The sequence below is a fragment of the Leptodactylus fuscus genome, chromosome 4, assembly GCF_031893055.1.
Source record: "Leptodactylus fuscus isolate aLepFus1 chromosome 4, aLepFus1.hap2, whole genome shotgun sequence".
In the NCBI taxonomy this organism is placed as follows: Eukaryota; Metazoa; Chordata; class Amphibia; order Anura; family Leptodactylidae; genus Leptodactylus; species Leptodactylus fuscus.
In genome coordinates this window covers 123766547-123788307 of record NC_134268.1, presented here as the reverse complement: position 1 = coordinate 123788307, position 21761 = coordinate 123766547, and the positions used below count along the sequence as shown (strand labels likewise).

Below are 21761 nucleotides of genomic sequence, written 5' to 3'. Positions count from 1 at the left end.
GAACGGCATGACACTGGGGCAGATGAAGGGGGGGGGGGAAGAACGGCATGACACTGGGGCAGATGAAGGGGGGGAAGAACGGCATGACACTGGGGCAGATGAAGGGGGGGAAGAACGGCATGACACTGGGGCAGATGAAGGGGGGGAAGAACGGCATGACACTGGGGCAGATGAAGGGGGGGAAGAACGGCATGACACTGGGGCAGATGAGGGGGGGGAAGAACGGCATGACACTGGGGCAGATGAAGGGGGGGAAGAACGGCATGACACTGGGGCAGATGAAGGGGGGGAAGAACGGCATGACACTGGGGCAGATGAAGGGGGGGAAGAACGGCATGACACTGGGGCAGATGAAGGGGGGGAAGAACGGCATGACACTGGGGCAGATGAAGGGGGGGAAGAACGGCATGACACTGGGGCAGATGAAGGGGGGGAAGAACGGCATGACACTGGGGCAGATGAAGGGGGGGAAGAACGGCATGACACTGGGGCAGATGAAGGGGGGGAAGAACGGCATGACACTGGGGCAGATGAAGGGGGGGAAGAACGGCATGACACTGGGGCAGATGAAGGGGGGGAAGAACGGCATGACACTGGGGCAGATGAAGGGGGGGAAGAACGGCATGACACTGGGGCAGATGAAGGGGGGGAAGAACGGCATGACACTGGGGCAGATGAAGGGGGGGAAGAACGGCATGACACTGGGGCAGATGAAGGGGGGGAAGAACGGCATGACACTGGGGCAGATGAAGGGGGGGAAGAACGGCATGACACTGGGGCAGATGAAGGGGGGGAAGAACGGCATGACACTGGGGCAGATGAAGGGGGGGAAGAACGGCATGACACTGGGGCAGATGAAGGGGGGGAAGAACGGCATGACACTGGGGCAGATGAAGGGGGGGAAGAACGGCATGACACTGGGGCAGATGAAGGGGGGGAAGAACGGCATGACACTGGGGCAGATGAAGGGGGGGAAGAACGGCATGACACTGGGGCAGATGAAGGGGGGGAAGAACGGCATGACACTGGGGCAGATGAAGGGGGGGAAGAACGGCATGACACTGGGGCAGATGAAGGGGGGGAAGAACGGCATGACACTGGGGCAGATGAAGGGGGGGAAGAACGGCATGACACTGGGGCAGATGAAGGGGGGGAAGAACGGCATGACACTGGGGCAGATGAAGGGGGGGAAGAACGGCATGACACTGGGGCAGATGAAGGGGGGGAAGAACGGCATGACACTGGGGCAGATGAAGGGGGGGAAGAACGGCATGACACTGGGGCAGATGAAGGGGGGGAAGAACGGCATGACACTGGGGCAGATGAAGGGGGGGAAGAACGGCATGACACTGGGGCAGATGAAGGGGGGGAAGAACGGCATGACACTGGGGCAGATGAAGGGGGGGAAGAACGGCATGACACTGGGGCAGATGAAGGGGGGGAAGAACGGCATGACACTGGGGCAGATGAAGGGGGGGAAGAACGGCATGACACTGGGGCAGATGAAGGGGGGGAAGAACGGCATGACACTGGGGCAGATGAAGGGGGGGAAGAACGGCATGACACTGGGGCAGATGAAGGGGGGGAAGAACGGCATGACACTGGGGCAGATGAAGGGGGGGAAGAACGGCATGACACTGGGGCAGATGAAGGGGGGGAAGAACGGCATGACACTGGGGCAGATGAAGGGGGGGAAGAACGGCATGACACTGGGGCAGATGAAGGGGGGGAAGAACGGCATGACACTGGGGCAGATGAAGGGGGGGAAGAACGGCATGACACTGGGGCAGATGAAGGGGGGGAAGAACGGCATGACACTGGGGCAGATGAAGGGGGGGAAGAACGGCATGACACTGGGGCAGATGAAGGGGGGGAAGAACGGCATGACACTGGGGCAGATGAAGGGGGGGAAGAACGGCATGACACTGGGGCAGATGAAGGGGGGGAAGAACGGCATGACACTGGGGCAGATGAAGGGGGGGAAGAACGGCATGACACTGGGGCAGATGAAGGGGGGGAAGAACGGCATGACACTGGGGCAGATGAAGGGGGGGAAGAACGGCATGACACTGGGGCAGATGAAGGGGGGGAAGAACGGCATGACACTGGGGCAGATGAAGGGGGGGAAGAACGGCATGACACTGGGGCAGATGAAGGGGGGGAAGAACGGCATGACACTGGGGCAGATGAAGGGGGGGAAGAACGGCATGACACTGGGGCAGATGAAGGGGGGGAAGAACGGCATGACACTGGGGCAGATGAAGGGGGGGAAGAACGGCATGACACTGGGGCAGATGAAGGGGGGGAAGAACGGCATGACACTGGGGCAGATGAAGGGGGGGAAGAACGGCATGACACTGGGGCAGATGAAGGGGGGGAAGAACGGCATGACACTGGGGCAGATGAAGGGGGGGAAGAACGGCATGACACTGGGGCAGATGAAGGGGGGGAGAACGGCATGACAGTGGGGCAGATGAAGGGGGAGGACGGCATGACAGTGGGGCAGATGAAGGGGGAGGACGGCATGACAGTGGGGCAGATGAAGGGGGAGGACGGCATGACAGTGGGGCAGATGAAGGGGGAGGACGGCATGACACTGGGGCAGATGAAGGGGGAGGACGGCATGACACTGGGGCAGATGAAGGGGGGAATGGCATGAAACTGGGCAGAAACGGGGGGGGGGACATGAAACTGGGGACAGAGATGGAGGGGGGGGGACATTAAACTGGGGGAGAGATGCAGGGGGGACATATAAATTACGGGTGACTGTAGGAGGATTATACTGTGTGGGAGCACATGAAAAATGAATGAGAATGGGCGGAGTCAATATTAAAGTGGGCGGAGCCAAGTTTGCCGTGGCGCACGTTGCACATTTTGTCCCTCTTTATAATCTTCAAAAGTTGGGAGGTATGGGTTAGAAGCGCGAGGCCCTTAAAGGGGTATTTCCATGTCCCTTACTCACCAGTCTTCACTGCTGTAAACTCTTCTTTCTTCTTGGTTTTCTTGCGTCAATTGCTGGGCTTGGTTTCATATGCAACGCCAGCAGGGAGATGACGTTGCTTCTATGCCGCTGGTCTTGCGTGCGTGCTCCCAATGCAGCTAATAGTACACAAATAAGGTCAGTTTTATAAGTTGGTAAAACAAAGTTAACTAGTTAAAAAAAACTCCTCAAAACGCATTTCTTTTGGGCTAATTTTTTTCTAAAAATCCTGGGGGGTATTCAATACCTCCCAGACTGCCTGGTAAGTAGGGCCCCGCCAAAGTTAATTGCCCAGGGCCCCGCAAAGCCTGGATGCTACACAAGGAGTTCAGCTATAACCAAATATTCCTGCCAGCTAGCGGCTTCTTTACAGATGTAAGCAATTGGAATTGTATTGCAACCAAGAATCCAGTCAGTGCTTGATAGGACCCAGGACAATTATTTGCCACATCTAAAGTACAACTGCAGTGCTGTTCACTTGCAGAAATAAGGGAGATCTGGGGTAAACATGCATGAAACAAATAGGTGTGGCATTACCCTTACCATGCAAGATGAAACGATATAAGCCATGTGATCCAGTCATTCCAAGGCATCTCAGATAATCTATTGTAGATGTGTAAAGAAGAGTACATCACTAAACTCAGCCCTTTGCTTTCCATAGGAAGCCCCTTCCCCTGTCCTCCATCTATAGCTTGAATTAATGGATTTTCTTTGCACACATCCACCAGGTTGTTGCTGGATGGAACAGCCACAGACGATCCTGTACCACTAATATGCGTATTTCCATGACATTGGCGTAGTTTGATTGGCTTCTCCCTATGGCTCTATCTTCCATTTTATTGTAACTGAACTATATTATGTGAATGTTTTCTGTGTTTCATGGGCGGGATTTGAGGCATAATTAGACTTACTAAATCAGAGTTGTAATAAAGGCGCCATGGACCTCTAAGAAAAATCTATTACAGCCACGAATAAAATAGAGCCACAATACGATATGTATGACTTTCATGAGTCCTACCTCCTGTATGTAATCTTATGCTTCCAAAGCTACAGTAGGGGCCTGTATAGTTGTCATACTTTTTGTGCATAATATGTTGCATTTTCTATGTTTATTACATAACTTTATTTATTTTTATAGTCCAAGACTTCTCATACTTTTTTGTGGATTCCAAATTATATGACTTTAGTCTTTCTTTCTGGAAATAGGAATTAGGGCAATAACATTAGAATACAATGACTTGATTAAAGGTGCTAAGACTTATCAATTTATATTTGTTTTTTTTTGTAGGCCTGCAATTTTTAAAATGAGTCACTTGGAAGACCAGCAATTCGATCCGCAAGTAAAAAACCTGTCCAAGGTATTTAACACTTGTTTCTGGAAATGTACATTCACATGGTATTTCTTTTTATTGCTGCTTCTATGTCAAATGAATTTCAGAAACTAATGGCACCAATATCTCCAGCTCTGGGGCACATAACATGAAATTAGACAGCGTGCTGAATTCAGCGCACTATCAGCTTTCTAGAGGTATATAAAACCCGCATGTGCCTGAGGACATGAAAGGTCCTCTTTAAAGTATTAGCGCAACTAAATTAATAATGCCCTCTAATGCATACTGCCCTCGTGCCACCTTAAATTAGTACTGTCCAATTCCTCAGTGGTCATTTGATCTCTTATATTATGTTCCAGATGCCTTTGTGAATACATACTACCATACTGGCTTTCTGGTGCCGCATTGGTCATTATAAAGCCTGCAAGTTAAAGAGGACCTTTCACCTCCTGGGGCACATGTGTTGTCAGCTTTCTATATAAAACCGCATGTGCCCCAGGAGGTGAAAGGTCCTCTCTAAGTGTTGTGGAGAAGGAAGCCATAGGCTTCCTCCTCTACCTCGTATTTCAACTGCATTGGCGTGTTACTCTCTCTTCCCTCCACCCTTGATAGCTACTCCTCTGTGTGGTATGTATAAATTCCTCAGCTTGACGTTTTTTAGAAAGTACATTTTATTTGCAGAAAGTGGTTGCTTGACCATGCACTTTAGTAGTAAAATATTGCTTGTCTTCTGTATCAATGTTTTTGAGAGTATGAGCTCTTGTAGTTGATGTTTGTGGTATATATACATTGTGTACACCTTGATCTATAACGGTATTTTAGATTTTGGGTTTTTATTAAACTGTTTGTTTTTTTTTCTCTTCCCCATGCTAATCATTTTCTTGGAATGTATCATACAGAAAAAAAATCAAAGTAAGTATATCTGTATAACACACTTTACATAAAGAATAAGTGAGTATTCCACTATATATTATAATTCAGTATAGGATCTATGGAGTATATCACTTAAGGTAATTGACACCTTTGTTTGTTTTTCAGAGACAATGTCATTGCTCGATTACGTGTCTGATCCTAAGCGGGAGGAATCACTTATTGGTATACTAAGTCAATATTAAGTTTTTGCCATTTTATGGTTTGTTTTTTGTTTTTTAATCTGTTTCATAATAAAATGTTAGCGTTATTTCCATAAGATATTTCTAGAAAATGGAGAAAATATCAAGCCAAACAATTGTTTGTGTAGCTACTGTCATATAGTTGACAGTCATTTTGTGTATCTACTGTATGTAGTTGACATTAATCCTAAAACTATATGCACACACTGTATTGGAATCTTCTGTCCACAAAAATGGAAAAATTCGCAAGGTTCTCTTTTGTTAGCTTTGGGGTTAGACCCTCTAGATCTTTCCTAATGGAGTTCCCTCATGGACTCTCCTATTCAACTGTGACCTGGAGTTGATTGTAGTCAGACACCTGAAAAACATCTTGATGCCTTGAAAAGACTTATGCAGCGAAATTGCAGGAGCTGTCTGTTGTGTTTGAAAGTCCCAAGACTTGTGAAGGCTCCCATGCCTGTCATCGGAATATAATTATTGAGGCTTGCTTGTGGCAGACCTCAATAGTTATTCCAGAAAAAAATGTAGTACTACCTCTGTAGCCTTGTTAGATAGATCTACATTTGTATCTAAAAAGGAGTGACCTACCGTTGGTGTACAATGCTTTGTTTGCTCTTCATATTATTCATCTGTCTTCATTTCGTTCCAGCTGCAATTCACATGTTTGATTATATCTTTGCTTGGAAACCAATAAAATAGAGTTTAAGAAAGAACTGCAGTAGCTGAATATGACACCCAGTTCTATACCATTTAGAAACACTTTTTTTGCCATTTAAAATACAATGAACTAGATAGTTACTTAGCAAATACTGTGTATAATCAAATACTGACCTCTTAATTGCATTACAAAATTGTTATTGATGTAGGGGGGTTTGCAGTTCACGACCTTATGCAACTATGACTGTTGTTTTTTTTTTTGCAAGTTGCATGCAACAGATTTATGATTTGATTGGTACTTGATAGCCAAATTGCACCCCAAAACAGTTGTGCTAGACGCAGACAAGCTGCACATATGTCTAACCCTGCTTGCACAGGTAATGAACCCATTTGCTGTAGAAACTGGAAGTCAACTATTTACCCAACCAATTGTTTTTCAATAGGTATTTACCTGTGGAGCATTAACACTTTCACTACCAGGGATTTTCAGACATTTTACACCACTGGTAGCCAGAACAATTTGAGAAAATTATATTAACTCCCTACCCCACCCCATACCTATATATTTTCTGAAAGTAGTCTCCTGCTAAATTGATAACATGCCACCAAACTGCACACTTCAACAGAATTTTAGGTGTGGTGTACAGAGTTGATGTATATCACTTAGGTGTTAACCTGCATGCAAGTCATCGTAAAATCACCAGAACTGGAAGAAACAAAAATCTGCTCCTATGCTGGAAATGTTAAAGGGAGTCTATCACTGGCAATAGTGATTTTTAACTAGGCATTTGCATAGCCTTTGCAAAGGCTGTTCTAGACACACCTTTTATTCATTAATAGAGATGAGCGAACAGCATTCGATCGAATTGGTATTCGATTGAATATCAGGCTGTTCAAGGTATTCGATTCCAATTGAATACCACACGGCAAACGCAGTAAAAATTTGTATTTCCTCCCACCTTCCCTGTCACTTTTTTTTTGCACCAATAACTGTGCAGGGGGGTGGGACAGGAATTACGACAACGTAGGCATTGAAATAAATCTGAAAAAGCCATTGGATGCCGAAATCAGGTGACCTCGGATTTATAAAAATTGTCAGCGCCATCTTCGTCTCATTTTGCAGCTTGGAGACATAGGGACAGAGATCTTCAGAGGGCTAGATAGGGATTAGCTTCTGCTAGGCAGGAAAAAACTGAAGAACAACAACAGCTCTTTTCAGAGCTATACTGCAGGGCGAGGAATCGATGTATGCTCAATCCAGATATCCACGGTGTGCCCCCAAACCCCAAAGTGGGATACACAGCAATTGTCAGGTTATATAGGTTCAACCCAGCTTTCCATGGTGCGTACCCCCTAAACCTAACTGGGATACACAATTGTCAGGCTGTATATGCTCAATCCAGTTTTTAAAGGTGTGTACCCCCCCAAACCTAAGGGGGATACACAGCAATTGTCAGGCTATATGTGTACAAAAAGAGAAAAACATAGCCCGCACGTCGCAACCTTATACATTAATCTAGTGCTTCTCAGTAAATTTTACAATACCGAACATGAGGTTCTTAGTATACATATTGATCAATGTACATAAGCCCACTAGCCACTTCATGGGGACCTCTTTATAGTGGTTCCCTACTCTACTGGGTGCGGTGCGGCACAGCGACCGCAACATAGTGCCTGCAGGGCGAGTGACCCAGTGGTCTGGCAACACCCCTGCCACCAGACCAAGCCCCCAGGCTCTGGGCCGCGCCGCCCCATGGGCACAGTACTACAGGAGCAGCAGACACCACGCAGCACCGCAGTGTGTGAACAGATCTCAAAAATTCACCTTACCATATTGCCCCAGTCAGAGGACTGAGAGCTAGTAGGTGGGTCCCTTCTTGCAGACTCCTGCTAATTAAAAACACCTGGGCAAAATGAGGAGTGCTGGTACCAAGGCAAAAAAAAAAAAATGGTGAAGGAAGAAACTTACCATGTATGTACAAAAAGAGAAAAACATGGCCCGCACATCCCAACCTTATACATTGATCTAGTGCTTCTTAGCAAATTTTAAAATACCGAACGTGAGGTTCTTAGTATACATATTGATCAATGTGCATAAGCTCACTAGCCACTACACTACACAATTGTCAGGCTATATACGCTCAATCCAGCTTTCCTTGGTGTACCCCCCAAAAAACTAAATGCTGCTGTGGCAAGTCAGAAGTAGAAAAAAGGGGTTAAAGAATGCCTACTGGGGCGTGGCTAGCACGCGAAGCTGGACGGTCGCATGTAGCGAGAGCTCCGTCCTGAGCCGACCAGTTTATCCTGATTGCATCCTGGATTCCCAGTACCCTGGGTCCTCTAGCCTGTGGGACTTACCTCCTGCTCCGGTCTGTCTGTTGCGGGTCTCCGAGGCAGCGCTCCTGCCGCACGGTGCACCGGTGAAGTCCGCGGCCTTACATTAGATACATTACAAAGAAAATCATTTCACACAATGGGACTGAGGGCCCTGCTCGCAAGAGCTTACAATCTATGATGTAGAGGGGGTGACACAAGAGGTAGCAGGGGCGGTATTGCTTATGCAGAGGTCAGACCCATTTGTAATAGAGGTGACTGTCATTGCATAAACATAAGACTTTATGAGCCGTCGACAGTCGTGTCCTTTAACATGTGGATGGAGCTTGGACCTATGAAGTTAGCCAGAGATGACATCATATCATGTGGGGAAATGTGGGAGCGGGGACAGAGGAGGGTTAAGGGTTTACGTTAGACATTGTGATAGGCTTGTCTGAAAAGATGCATCTTTAGTTTGCGTTTGAAACTGTAGAAATTGGGAGTTAATCTCATTGTCTGGGGTAGAGCATTCCAGAGAAGTGGTGCAACTTGGGAGAAGTCTTGTATATGAGTGTGGGAGGTTCTGATAATAGAGGATGTAAGTGTTAGGTCATTGAGTGAGTGGAGAGCACGGGTTGGGCGGTAGACAGAGATGAGGGAGGAAATGTAGGGAGGTGCGGCATTATGGAGAGCCTTGTGGATAAATGTGATAACTTTATACACTCACCGGCCACTTTATTAGGTACACCTGTCCAACTGCTCGTTAACACTTAATTTCTAATCAGCCAATCACATGGCGGCAACTCAGTGCATTTAGGCATGTAGACATGGTCAAGACAATCTCCTGCAGTTCAAACCGAGCATCAGTATGGGGAAGAAAGGTGATTTGTGTGCCTTTGAACGTGGCATGGTTGTTGGTGCCAGAAGGGCTGGTCTGAGTATTTCAGAAACTGCTGATCTACTGGGATTTTCACGCACAACCATCTCTAGGGTTTACAGAGAATGGTCCCAAAAAGAAAAAACATCCAGTGAGCGGCAGTTCTGTGGGCGGAAATGCGTTGTTGATGCCAGAGGTCAGAGGAGAATGGCCAGACTGGTTCAAGCTGATAGAAAGGCAACAGTGACTCAAATAGCCACCCGTTACAACCAAGATAGCCAGAAGAGCATCTCTGAACGCACAGTACGTCGAACAGTTTCATGTCTCCCCCAGTTTCATGTCCTCCCCCCTCCATCTGCCATCTCTGCCCTAGTATAACATTCCCCTTCCATGTAACATTTACTTCATAATAATTAAAATCAACAAAATCTCCTTAGAGCATGGATCCAGAATAAAATCAACAGCCTGGCTGTTGATTTTATTCTGGATCCATGCTCTAAGGAGCTTTTGTTGTTTTTAATTATTATGAAGTAAAAGTTACATTTTATTTTCAATCATTGGGCGTGCTGGATATTTTACATCATTTTTCACAATTGGTTTCCATCCTAACGGTCGGATGTTCTGTGCACCCCGCATCATATGATACCATCTGAACAACGTTCAAGGTAGAGCGATTTCCGGTTTTTGTATAATTCCCCTTCCATCTCTGCCCCTAGGTTACTTACACACACACACACACATAGACAGACTCATATAGACACACACACTCTCCACCCTGCATCTCACCTTACATCTCTCAGTACCTTATGACACACACCACATGTCTCCATCTTCTGCCGGCACTAAGACACGCCCCCTAGACACGCCTCCCTAGTCAAGCTGTGCGGGCCGGTCTGAATCAGTCAGAGGGCTGGATATGGCCCGCGGGTCGGGCTTTGCCCAGGTCTGAGCTAAGATCTGCTCCAATTACGTCAGCACTGACAGGGAATCCTTCCCTGACTGCCCGATGTAATTTTACTATAGGGCAGTCAGGAAGGACCTGTCAGTGCCAACGTAATTTTACTATGGGCCAGTCGTTAAGAGGTTAAACATGCTGGGAAAACGAAAATTTGTCGAAATTCTCAAAAAACGAGAGCTATGAAGGTAGCCAGAAGTCAACAGACTTCTCCTCAAGCGTAGCTGAGGAGGATTGCGCAAGCTAGGCATTAAGCTCTTAAAGCAGCCGAAACACCGGAGCAGGCAAATCATCAACGCCAAGAACATGCTCATTATATGGCATCCCAGTGAGCTGTTGAGATTCCGGAACAATCACAGACATGGCGCATGGAACAAGTTAAGTGGCAGGCCAGCATTAGAGCTGCCAGAGCAGGTGGATCATCGACGCCAACAACATGCAGGCGAAGTTGCAGGCAGAAGCTAGTATTATATAAACTTATTTGGGTATGTTTTTGCAAGCTGATTTTGATGCAGAATCCACCTCAATAAATGGTTCTCATTCATTTCAATGGGAGTCAGTAGCAGTTTTTTCCCACTAGATAATTTTTTTTTCAGCCGGAGGTGGTGGGGGGGGGGAACATTCCCTATCTTAAGGCTGATTACGCCTTGAAAAACACATTGAAGTCAAGAGGCAGAAAAAAACACAACTTTTTTTTTTTTTAACGCAGTAGGGCTAGTTCACACGGGGACATGGACGCTGATTTTGACAGCTGATTTCGCGGCCAAATCAGCCTCCATAAAATGGAGCCCTATGTGAATTGCTAGCTTTTTTTTTTTTCTGCTAGCTTTTTTTATTGCTAGCTTTTTTTGCTAGCAGAAAAAGAAGCGACATGACCTTTCTTCAGGCGTTTTCCGCCTGAAAAAATGAATTGGAGTCTATTGGGCGCTGAAAAAACAGCTAGCGGTTTTTGGTCGCTTTTTTTTGCAGCTGTTTTGGCAAAAACAGCGACTGAAACAGCTAGCTGTTTTTTATCAAACTTTTGGAAGTGACATCCCAGAGGAGTGGCCATGGGTGTTGGCTGCTTCCTGCAGCCATTTTGTGACAGTACTCATCACAGCACAGCACATCTGGATACAGCAGCATTCATTGGGCTCCCTTCTCTCCAGGAAATTTTATTTTTTGATATCAAAGATAGCAGCTTGCTATGAAGTAGCAGTGAGCTCTGCTCAGTTGGAGATGTGTGCTAAAATGGCGCCTACAGACAAAAAGGGGTTGGTTTTGGCCATGCCCAGTGGGCTGGCTAGTTAAAAAATGGTCTGGGGAAAAAAAAAGCTTAAAAAAAACAGCGACCGAAAAAGCGTCAAAAACAGCGTCCAATGCAAAAAACAGCGTCCAAAAAAAGCGAGGCTTAAAAATCAGTGACAAAATCAGCTAGCTTTTTTCACGTGTGAACTTAGTTTGAATGCTTTTATCCTTGAGGAAGTTCGCAAGCCCATGCAGTGTGCTGGATTAAAAACGTGCATCGAAAAAACACAACAAAAACCGCCTTGTGAAAAAAAGTGTGTAAAGCAGATTTTTCAGCCTGTGTGAACATACCCTAATTGTAACAACGCATAGAATACATTCTTAAATTAAAAAAAAAAAAAAAAAATCATTCTACCTGTCTCTTAACTTCCCCAAATCTAAATATTTAACTTTTTTGCAGTTTCCCAGAGTATGGAATATTAATTGGTACCACCAATGTGCGATCTGTCCCTCAAAAAATTAGCACTCATTCAACTTTGTGGATGCAAAAATTAAAAAGTAAAGGCCTTTGGAAGGTGGGGTTAAAAAAATGGCTGTGATCAGAAAGGGTTAAATGTTCACATGTTTTTTTTTCATGTTACATTCACTGAAAATTGTGGGCACAGGATTAAAAAAGTGTTATGGGTTTGTTTTTTTTTAAATTTAATAGTTTTCTTATTTATTTCAGGTCTGCAGTATGTAGTGGAAATTAAAATGCTGGAATCTGAGAAGAGTGTTGTAAAGTGTAACTTGTGCAATGTGAAGGGTCAAATGGCAACTATGAGGGAACACCTTGTTGGAACAAATCACGTTAAAGTCTATATGGTTAGTGTTCTTTACATTTATTTGTAAATTTATTATTTTGCATCATTTAATACTCTGCATGCTTAGGTTTATGTAGCCCAAATGCTAGATTTTCTTCAAATAGTAAAAGGATTGCATTATACAAGAGGGGACCACTGCCTAGCTCTACAGCCTATGATATTTAATCATGATCCGCCATCCCACTGAAATCTTTAGGGTCAGCTCACACAGTGGAAAGTGAAGAGGAAATCCGCCGCCGTCTTTTTTTTTTGCCTGGTAAGCCATCTCTGGATGCCTCGGGACACCTCAGCATTTCATTTTGTCATCGCATTCCTGATTAGGCCCTGCTTCCCTTTCTGTGATTTATATGTTCTTTCTCTATTGAGAAGATGTTACTTTTAAACGTGTATCTTTGGGCAACTATATATACGTTGTTCAAATGTTTTTGTTGTGCTTTAACACCTTTCCGACGTCCACCGTAATAGGATGGCAGAAGTGGGGTATTTAAATATGGCGGCTATTCAGAAGCTGGGTGACTGCCATAGCCGTTGGGTCTTTCTGGTATTATACGGCAGAGGTCCGGTCCTAATGCCTGAAATCGATGGCATTAACCCCTCCACCACCTTGGTCAATACTGACCAAGGCGCTATTTTGTGGAGGATTGTTGGCACCTGAAGCGAGTCCTGTGGCGGCATCCCGTGGCTCCCAGGCTTCTTTGCCATTAACTTCTATTACGCAGGCTGCTATATGCAGCTTGCAATAGAAATACCAATATTTTACAATGCATTAGCATTTTCATTGTATCAGTGACCAGACCTATTGGAGTTCAAGATAAAATAAAAAATAGATATATATCTCTATCTCAATACAGGTAGCGTGTCATTTTGACTGCAGAGTGAACGCTGTTAAAAGAAATCTGGGTCAGGGGATAATCATACACTTTAGGGAGTGTGTGTGTCTACATAGGTAGTACAGAGACTTACAAATCATAACTGCTCCGCTAGGGATTCTGGGTAAAAAATATGCAAATCTATTCTCCAGGATGTAATTAGGAGAACAGTGCCTCTGTATGCTGTCCTCTAGAGGGCAGCCTCCTTAACCTCATGCATGACTCAGTTAATAAGCCTATCATCATGATGCAGATTTAATTGCCAAATTAGTATTTCTAGGAGTTCCTTTTGAAATAGAAATACTAGTTTGGCAATTAAATCCGCATCATGATAGTAGGCTCATTAACTGAGTCATGCATGATGTTAAGGAGACTGCCCTCTAGAGGACAGCATACAGAGGCACTGTTCTCCTAATTACACCCTGGAGAATAGATTTGCATATTTTAAAAAGAAATCTGTGCAAAGTCACACGCATGCTTTTTTTTTTTTCTCCAATTCCACCCAATTCAGAATTTTTTTCCAGCTTACCAGTACATTGTACAGAATAATAAATTGTTCCATTACGAAGAACAATTTTTTTTCTGCAAAGATTAAGCCCTAATATGACTCTGTAAATGGAAACATAAAAAAGTTAAGGGGTATGAGAAGCGGGGAGTCAAAAACGAAAATTTTAGGTGGGTAGAGGTGAGTATTTTTCTCGCATTTTTCCCTAGGGGACACAGCACCTTGGGTATAGACCTGGTCACTAAGGAAGTGGACACTAGGAAAAAGAAGGCCGTTTGCTCTGCCCACACAGGCTGTACCCTCACTGACAGTGCACTCAGGTAGTTTTTAACCTAGTGTCGTTGGAGGCAGTTACGACCTGAGTCAGTTTCTGTCTTACACAGTTTTTATTTTTTCTTTTCTTTCAGGACCAGGGGGTTGTACGTGTGTATGCCACACTAGTCGTTCCCCCTGTGGGTGCAAGCGCTTGCAGTCACCCAGTCCCCCTCTTTACTTGCTGCATCGGCGCCTGGATATTCTGGAGATACCACTATTACGTGCGAGGTATCACCGAAGGGGTGAGTCTGTGGCGCCTGAAGACATCGGACTGGTAAGTATGAGCAGGTGGACATAGACTGGGTATGTTGGGTTCCCCTTATCCCCCCTCTTACCCTCTCTTTTCCCCTACTTTCTTCCCCTCTCTCCTTTCTTACCCTGGATCCAGCATTGGGGGTTTTTGCTTTTTGTTTTGCCTTCTTCCTTGGCGCTTTGGGTGCCATCGTCGGGGGGGAAGGTGTTTTTAGTGGAGGGGGGGGGGGGCTTTTGGCCTTCCCTCCCTTTCTGGGCAGGCAGCGTGCTCCACGCGGCCGGCGGCAGGCTCCACTTTCCGAGTCATGCGGCCAGCCGCGCGGCGGCCGTAGCTTCTACTTGAGGAGGCGACTTCGCCTGCGTGTAGGCCACACTAGGCTCCGCCTCATCCTCGGGCTTTCCTGAGTTCTGGATCTTCTTGTGCAGCTATCCGCAGAGGTCGGGGATGGTCTCCTTCCAGTGATCTGGTAGGCTACCCCTTGGGGGTTGTTGTTTTTTTTTCTTTTTTGCCGCCATGCTTTTTCTTCAGTCTCCCTGGGTCCATGCGCTCCCCGCTGTTATCACGTTTATGCGTGCTCCAGCTGCAAGCTAAAATGTCCTTGTGGACAGGCTGTATCTATATGTTCATTATGTAGCTCCACTCTGGAGTCCCTGACCCTTCTCCCCCTCACCAGTTTTGGGCAGTTTTTTCCCCAGGTTTGGGTAACTTAACCAGACTTAGTCAGTCTATGGCGGTATCTTGTAGCGGCTACTCTCCCAGATTTGGGGATGCCACTGTCTGCATAATCAGCAGCTGTGGTTAAAGGCCCTAAAAGGGTTTTCCAGTTTAAGTCCTAGGGGCTGCTCTTGCAAGAGGGCTTGGAAATCCTCCTTTAGGTCAACACAGAGGATCTGCACACAGCTCTTTCAGGACAGGTGGGTCTAGGTCTTCTCTTGCTTACTCTGTTTATTCTGGGGACGCCTCAGACTCTGAATCAGAGTTCCTGTCAGGCACATTGGTAGCAGCTGCTACGCAGGAGCATGTCTGTGCAGTGTGTGGTACTCTTCAAGTAATGGAGGACTCTAGGGTTGTTGCTCTTTTTCTGGGGCTGCCCCTGACTCCGAACCGGAGTTCCAGCAGGCACATTGGTAGCATCTGTTACGCAGGAGCTTGTTCATGCAGTTTCTGATACTTTTCAGATAACAGGGAGTTCTAGGGCTGTTGCTCAGAAGGATATCTCCTTCAGCAGAGCCGCCATATGCCTAGCCCTGGGGCGTTTTGACCATATTCGGCAGGATCAGTGGCTTCATCCGGTCCCGCCCCCGTTTGTTTCCAGGATGTCAGATGTCCTGTTTCCTTTCCTGGAGTTATGCATTTGTAGGTGGACCGAGTCCTTTGCGGTGGTCCAGCCATTGCCAGGTTTTCTAGGGCTACCATTTCGCCTCTAAGTAACTCTGCCTCTCTCAGTGATTTTTCTGTTAGAAGGCTGGACTCTTTGGCTGGTCGGCCTTTTGTTTGCAGCTGGTTCTGTGTGTCTCTCTTTTTGCTGCATCCTGAGTTAATAGGGTCAGCTGGGGCAAACAGGTGAAGACTGGACTTGCTGATGAGTCAGCTCGGCAGGACTACCAGCTTCTGGTGCAGAAGTTTCTATACGCTTCTAAATGCCTATGTGATGTTTCCCTTGAAGCAGCTCGTCGGTCTGCCAAGACCGCTACTGATGTGGCTATGTGTCACGTTTGTTCCGTTCCTGGAACATTGAACCTGCTTTTAAGATGATTGTGGTTGCTCCTCCCCTTTTTTCTCATGGTGAGCAGAGCCGTCCCTTTGGGAAGGGCTTGGAGTAGCGACTGGAGTTTGAAGTTCCCTGCTTTCTCAGAGATGTTCAGAGTGTTAGCTCTTCTTCCCTCTTCAGGGAGCAATCTCCTCGGGATTCGCGCTCCAAGAAGCCCTCCATCAAGCCTAGACCTGCTGGACATCCCCGCTCTAGCCTGGTTTGGTGCTGACAAACCCCAATTTGCATTAAGGTCTTCCCCTGCCCAGGAGTCCTCGGGTGGGGGATCATCGACTCGCCTTCAGGGAGATTTGGCTTGCCTGGGTTCGGGAGGTGATCTCGATCGGCTATTCCATAGAATTTTCCAGGAGGAAGGCCTTTTTAATCACCCCCTGCTGCTGAAGCATGGAGACTGCCTCGAGAAAAAAGGCCGCTCGAGCGGTTCTTCTCGAGATCACCTCCCGAACCCAGGCAAGCCAAATCTCCCTGAAGGCGAGTCGATGAGCGGGAGAAGAACCACTCGAGCGGCCTTTTTTTCTCGAGGCAGTCTCCATGCTTCAGCAGCAGGAGGTGATTGTGCCCATGCCTGCTTCACATAGTTTCCATGGATTCTGTTCCAGCCTGTTTACTATTCCAAAGAAGGGACGGTTCTCTGTTCCATTCTGGACCTGAAGTCTCTCAACAGGTTTGTTCAAGTTCAAATCTTTTGCATGGAGCCTCTGCTATTCGTGGTTGCTTTTATGGAACTGGGTGTATTCCATTTGTCTATCGTTATCCTGGACGCTTACTCCACATTCCTATTGTGCTGGCCCTTCAGCGGGTTTCTGTTTTTTACGGTAGGGTCGCGGATTCCAATTTGTCGCGCTCCCCTTGGGTTAGTCTTCACCCACCGGGTTTTCTTTAGGGTGCTGGCCTCTCTCATGGCTATTCTCCTCCCCAGAGGTGTGGCTGTTGTCCCGTACCTGGAAGATCTACTGGTCAAGGGTCACTCCAGGACAGACCACCTCTCCAAGTTACAGATCACTCTGGATCTTCTTTGGTGGTTCACCTGGCTCTTCTATGAGGGGAAGTTCTGTCTTGTCCTTTGGAGGATTTGCGCATGGAGGTTTCTGGATATGATTTTGAATACCCGTCTGGGCAAGATTATCCCTCCAAAATTCAAGGTTCAAACTCTTCAGTCCAGTTCCAATTGCTGTTTTTCAACTGGCAATCTTGGTACGTTGAGGCCAGTGCCAGTCCAGCCTGGATCGCCTAACTTCTTCTTTTCCTCGAGTTTGTCTCAAACTTCCTGGATGGCGTCTTCCCTGGGTTTTTTCCTGGGGAAGTCTTGTCTTCCATTCACTGGCAGGTGTCATTGCCGACTCCAGCCTTTTGGGGGGATGCAGGGTTCCGAGTCCAGGATGTTCTGGAACGGTGGTCTGGAAGAAATCCTGCCTCCAATTCAATCTGTTGAAATTGAGGGTCTTCTTATGCGCTCTGGACCCCCTTTCTCCGGGGTTGGCCGGCTTTCTTTCAGTCCAACAGTTCCACCACTGTCACCTTCTTGTCTCTCCAGGGCTGAATCAAGAGCCAGGCAGTTTTTCTGAGGCCTCCTGTTTTATCCACATAGTATTTCTGTAGATGGCCAGGTGCAGGGATCCTCAGGCGTTTGTGTCCGACACTCTTTTAATTCCCTGGTCGGGGTTTTCAGTTCTGTATCTGTTTCTCCCTCTTCCCTTTCTTCCTCAGGTTTTCAAGGAACTTAGGGTCAAGGGGGTTCCTGCCATCCTGATAGCTCCAGACTGGCCTCGTCTGGCTATTACGCAGACCTCATGGTTCTGTTGGCAGACACCCTGGCTTGCTCCTCTGCGTGAGGTTTTGCTCTCTCAAGGACCTATTCCACCCCACCTTATGTTAGCTACATTTATCGACGAGGTGGCTGAGGCAGAGTTTTTTTCTGAGCCTGTTTTTTTTAGTCTATGATCAAGGCCAGGGAGCCTCAATCAGCTAGAATTTTCCATCGCACTTGGTAGTCTTATGTCCGCTGGTGCAGGACTGTAGATTGTCGTCTTTTTCCTTTTCTTTGCCCAGGTTCCTGGCGTTCTTCAGTCTGGGTTGGATCAGGGTCTTGGCTTCTCCCTGAAAGGTCAGATATGTGCGCTTCCTTTCTTTTCCAGTAGGCCCAGTTTTCCTTGCTTAAGTGGAGACCTGTTTTCCAGGGTAGGGCTTATTGTGTCCCTCCATCCGGCTTCCAGATGATCCTTGATAGCTTTACCTCGTTCTTAAGGTACTTCAGGCTCCTCCTTTGAGCCTCTAAAGCAAAGCTCGCTCCGTTTTCTTCTTGGAAGATGGTTTTTTACTTGTTGCAATCACTATTTGTAGGGCTCTGAGCTGGCAGCTTGCTGCGCCAGTCTCCCTTCTTGGTTCTTCACAGATAATGGACCGGACAAATAGAGGATCACCGCGCTCAATCCATCGTCTTTAAAAATTTCTCTTTATTTTGGGAATGTAAACACAACGCGTTTCGGGCTTATCGCCCTTTTTCAAGTGTATAAACTAAATGAAAATAAGAACAACAACCCCAAAGGGGGAAATGGCAACAATGAGCAAAAAAAAATTATAAAATTAAAAATATATATAAATACCTAAAAAAGCATCCAAAAATTTCTTGACAATTTAAAAAGTGTATTTCACAATATATTACTGCTACATGGAACCAACATCCTATTTCTATGAAAAGAATTTCCTCCACATGTCCTACATCAATCAGCATATTAACAAACCCAGTTTGTCTGTGTATAGAATTAATATTAAAGATGGTGATTGTGATAAAACTAAAATAACAGGTCCACTGAATTACCCAGGCTAGATCCAACCATGGGCTAAGTCCAATTATGGGGAAATAAAGCCCATGCATATTAAAAATATATTAAAAAAGGTCTTACCTTAGAACTCACGTCGAGCTGGATGCTTCGTCCAGCCGACGAGGACTAGACCTTTAAATAACATTGGTGGCAGTGAATGTTTGTGCGCCTTTTTCGCACAAACATTCACGGTCCGCCGCGCGCATGTGCACTAGGGTTGCAAATGACCGCGCGCCCTTTCAATAGCGCGTGTATGAGCCGCCGACAACAACAGTTGCCAGTGCGCATGCGCCGGCTGTCATCGCACCGCGCACGTGCACTCCCACCGATATAGAGAGGGGATTAACATCGTGTTACGGACTTCAAGTCAGCGCATGTATGTGAATACAGGCTGTGGGATGTTGGCCTCAATACATGCTCTATCCAAGTAACTGCTGCACAATAAGTAAGCAGCATTCATAATCCACCTGTAGATGGTACATATATAGGATATAAACAGTTGGCAAAGTGAAATAGTGTAATAAAATAAACAATATATAAATAGATATGCAATATCCATTGAAGTTAAATAAACATACCCATAAAAAAAAAAACTATTAAGAAGCTTAAAATATCCGTGATACATATGCATATATTTGAAACAGAAGCATTTTTTTGTATATAAAATCTGAAAACACAAGTCCCTAAAAAATGGAAGTGAGACCATGACCTAAAGGACAATAATCCGCAAGGGATTGGAGGAAGACTAACCAATCACCAAGGGACCATCATCTCACCCAAGCCGGCAACATGTAGAATCTTTGGGTCTCCTATCCTGAGATGTCTTCTAGGGCTTCATTTAAACCTGCCGGTACTAGGGAGTTCATTTTATATATCCAATACATCTCTTTCCTGCGCAATGTGCTGAATCTATTGGCGGAGGAGATTGGAATGTGATCTATCGGTACCACTGAAAAGTTCGAAAAAGAGCCATCATGTGCTGCTGCTGCGTGTCTAGACACGCTATGTTTAAGAAACCGGTTATTCACATTAAACCGGTGTTTTGTAAGCCTTTCCCTTACACAGGGAACTTGTACAGTTCCGTCTAACCTTAATTAACTTAATTGATGGGGCATGGCTTGGCCATGGAGGAGTGAGGACGTGTGTTGACTCTGCTCCGTCTCTGGCCCTCGGTGAAAAGCCGTTTTGCAGCTGACCAGCACGACTTTCACTCACCTAGAGATGGGGAAGAACCGTAGGCCTTCCCAGCGGTCCTCTTCTACCCCTCCTGGACCTTCTGGACCGTCGTCTATTACCCGCTTCCTCCGGGTACCGCGCTGTGAAGAGGTCTCCTCCCCGGCCGGATCCAAGATGGCGCCCGTCACTGCAGCTGCTCCACGCGGCCGGCCTGCCGCATCGCCGACTCGCTATCCGGCTGCCTCCGATGACGCTGGCTGCTGTTCTCCTGCCTCCCATGATGGTCCGGTCGTCTCGCCTTCGGATGAATCCCGTCCACCGGCGCATCTCTCCTGCGGCTCTGCTCTCCTCTCCCCTGGAGTGACTGATGTAGGTCAGGTAGGCCGCGACTCTCCCCTGCCCTCCCTCCTGCCTGCACATGGTGCGGATAGCTCCTGGCCGTCTCTGCCGCCCTCTCCTGCAGCCCCACTGCTGTCCCCCACTCTGGAGCCTATGCAGGTCGCCCCTGGGGCCCCTGCTTGGGGTGAGAACAGGCCTGCCTGGCTCTCTACTATGTCCCCCCCTCACAGCTGGACCCTGCATCCCCTCCAGGCTCTACTGGTCTGTCCCTGGATCCTGGGACTGTACCCCTGTGTCACTCGGCCCTGGACTGTGCCCCTCCTGAGGACTATGGCCTATCCCCCTCGCCTGCTGATCCCAGGGGTTCTGGCTCCCCTCCTGTTGCTCCTTCCCGGCCTCCCCAAAGTCATCTTGCTTCTACTGCTTCCTTGCCGGTCCCTCCTGGATTATCTTCTGTTGTTGTGGATTGTGGGCCGCGTTCTTGTATTGCTAATGGGCCTGCTAGTGCTTCCCCTGCCTCCATTGCTGATACTCTTGTAGAGTTACGCCGCCTTAGTGCCCACTTGGCGGCTGTCCCCACTAAGTCAGATATGGAGGACTATGTGGTACGACTCGAGCAGTCTTACAAATCGGAACTCTCCGCTGTCCGTTCTTCTGTACAACAACTGGAGACCAAAGTGGATTCCCTTGAGGCGGCCTCTGCTTCCCACGATTCTCGACTCTCCACCCATGAAGCGACCATTGCTTCTCACACTCAACAGCTGCGGTTTCTGTCCGATATGTTGGATGACCTGGAGAATCGCAACCGGCGTAATAACATTAGAGTGCGGGGTCTTCCTGAATCCGTTGAGTCGCAACATCTGGATACTACCCTGCGCACCATCTTCAATTCCATTCTGGGGGCCCCCCTTGATTCGCCCATTGAACTTGACCGCACGCACCGCTCTCTTGGTGCACGCCCTCCTGATGACAATAGGCCTCGAGATGTTATTTGCAGGGTTCACCGCTACCAGCTGAAGGAGGCAATTATGCGCAAAGTCCGGGAAGCCCCGAAGGTTCTGTTCCAGGACGCGGAGATACAGTTACTTCCGGACTTGTCTCGCCTTACCCTTGCTAAGCGGAGGGCACTGAAGCCTCTCTTGGAAGTTCTCAACCAGCACCAAGTACCGTATACCTGGGGCTTCCCCTTCCGTCTGCAGGTCCGTCATGGTGGTCGTGTTGTCTCCATGTCCCATCCGGATGAACTTTACAATTTTGCCTCTACCTTGGGCCTCCCATCGGTCCCTGCCCTTTCTTGGCCTCCGTTCCCTGGTGATCTCCTGTCGGCTCCACCTGCTCGCCCCCAGAGGCGCTCTAGGAGGCATCGTAAGACCCGCTCCCCGGAGGGGGCGGATCT

The 21761-nt window shown here is 47.3% G+C and overlaps 1 protein-coding gene across 3 annotated transcripts in view; it reads left to right on the top strand.

Moving 5' to 3' along the window:
- The window catches only part of LOC142200573 (uncharacterized), an 81534-nt gene that overhangs the window by 1531 nt on the left and 58242 nt on the right, over positions 1 to 21761 (top strand). For 2 of the 3 annotated variants that reach the window (XM_075271018.1, XM_075271017.1), the window contains exons 2-5: positions 4269 to 4338; positions 5211 to 5223; positions 5350 to 5406; positions 12180 to 12316. In XM_075271018.1, coding sequence (XP_075127119.1) covers positions 4285 to 4338; positions 5211 to 5223; positions 5350 to 5406; positions 12180 to 12316 — 261 coding nt within the window. In that variant the 5' untranslated portion in view covers positions 4269 to 4284. Of the gene's footprint in view, positions 1 to 4268; positions 4352 to 5210; positions 5224 to 5349; positions 5407 to 12179; positions 12317 to 21761 lie in introns of all 3 variants that reach the window. The other variant, XM_075271019.1, reaches the window with a different exon arrangement.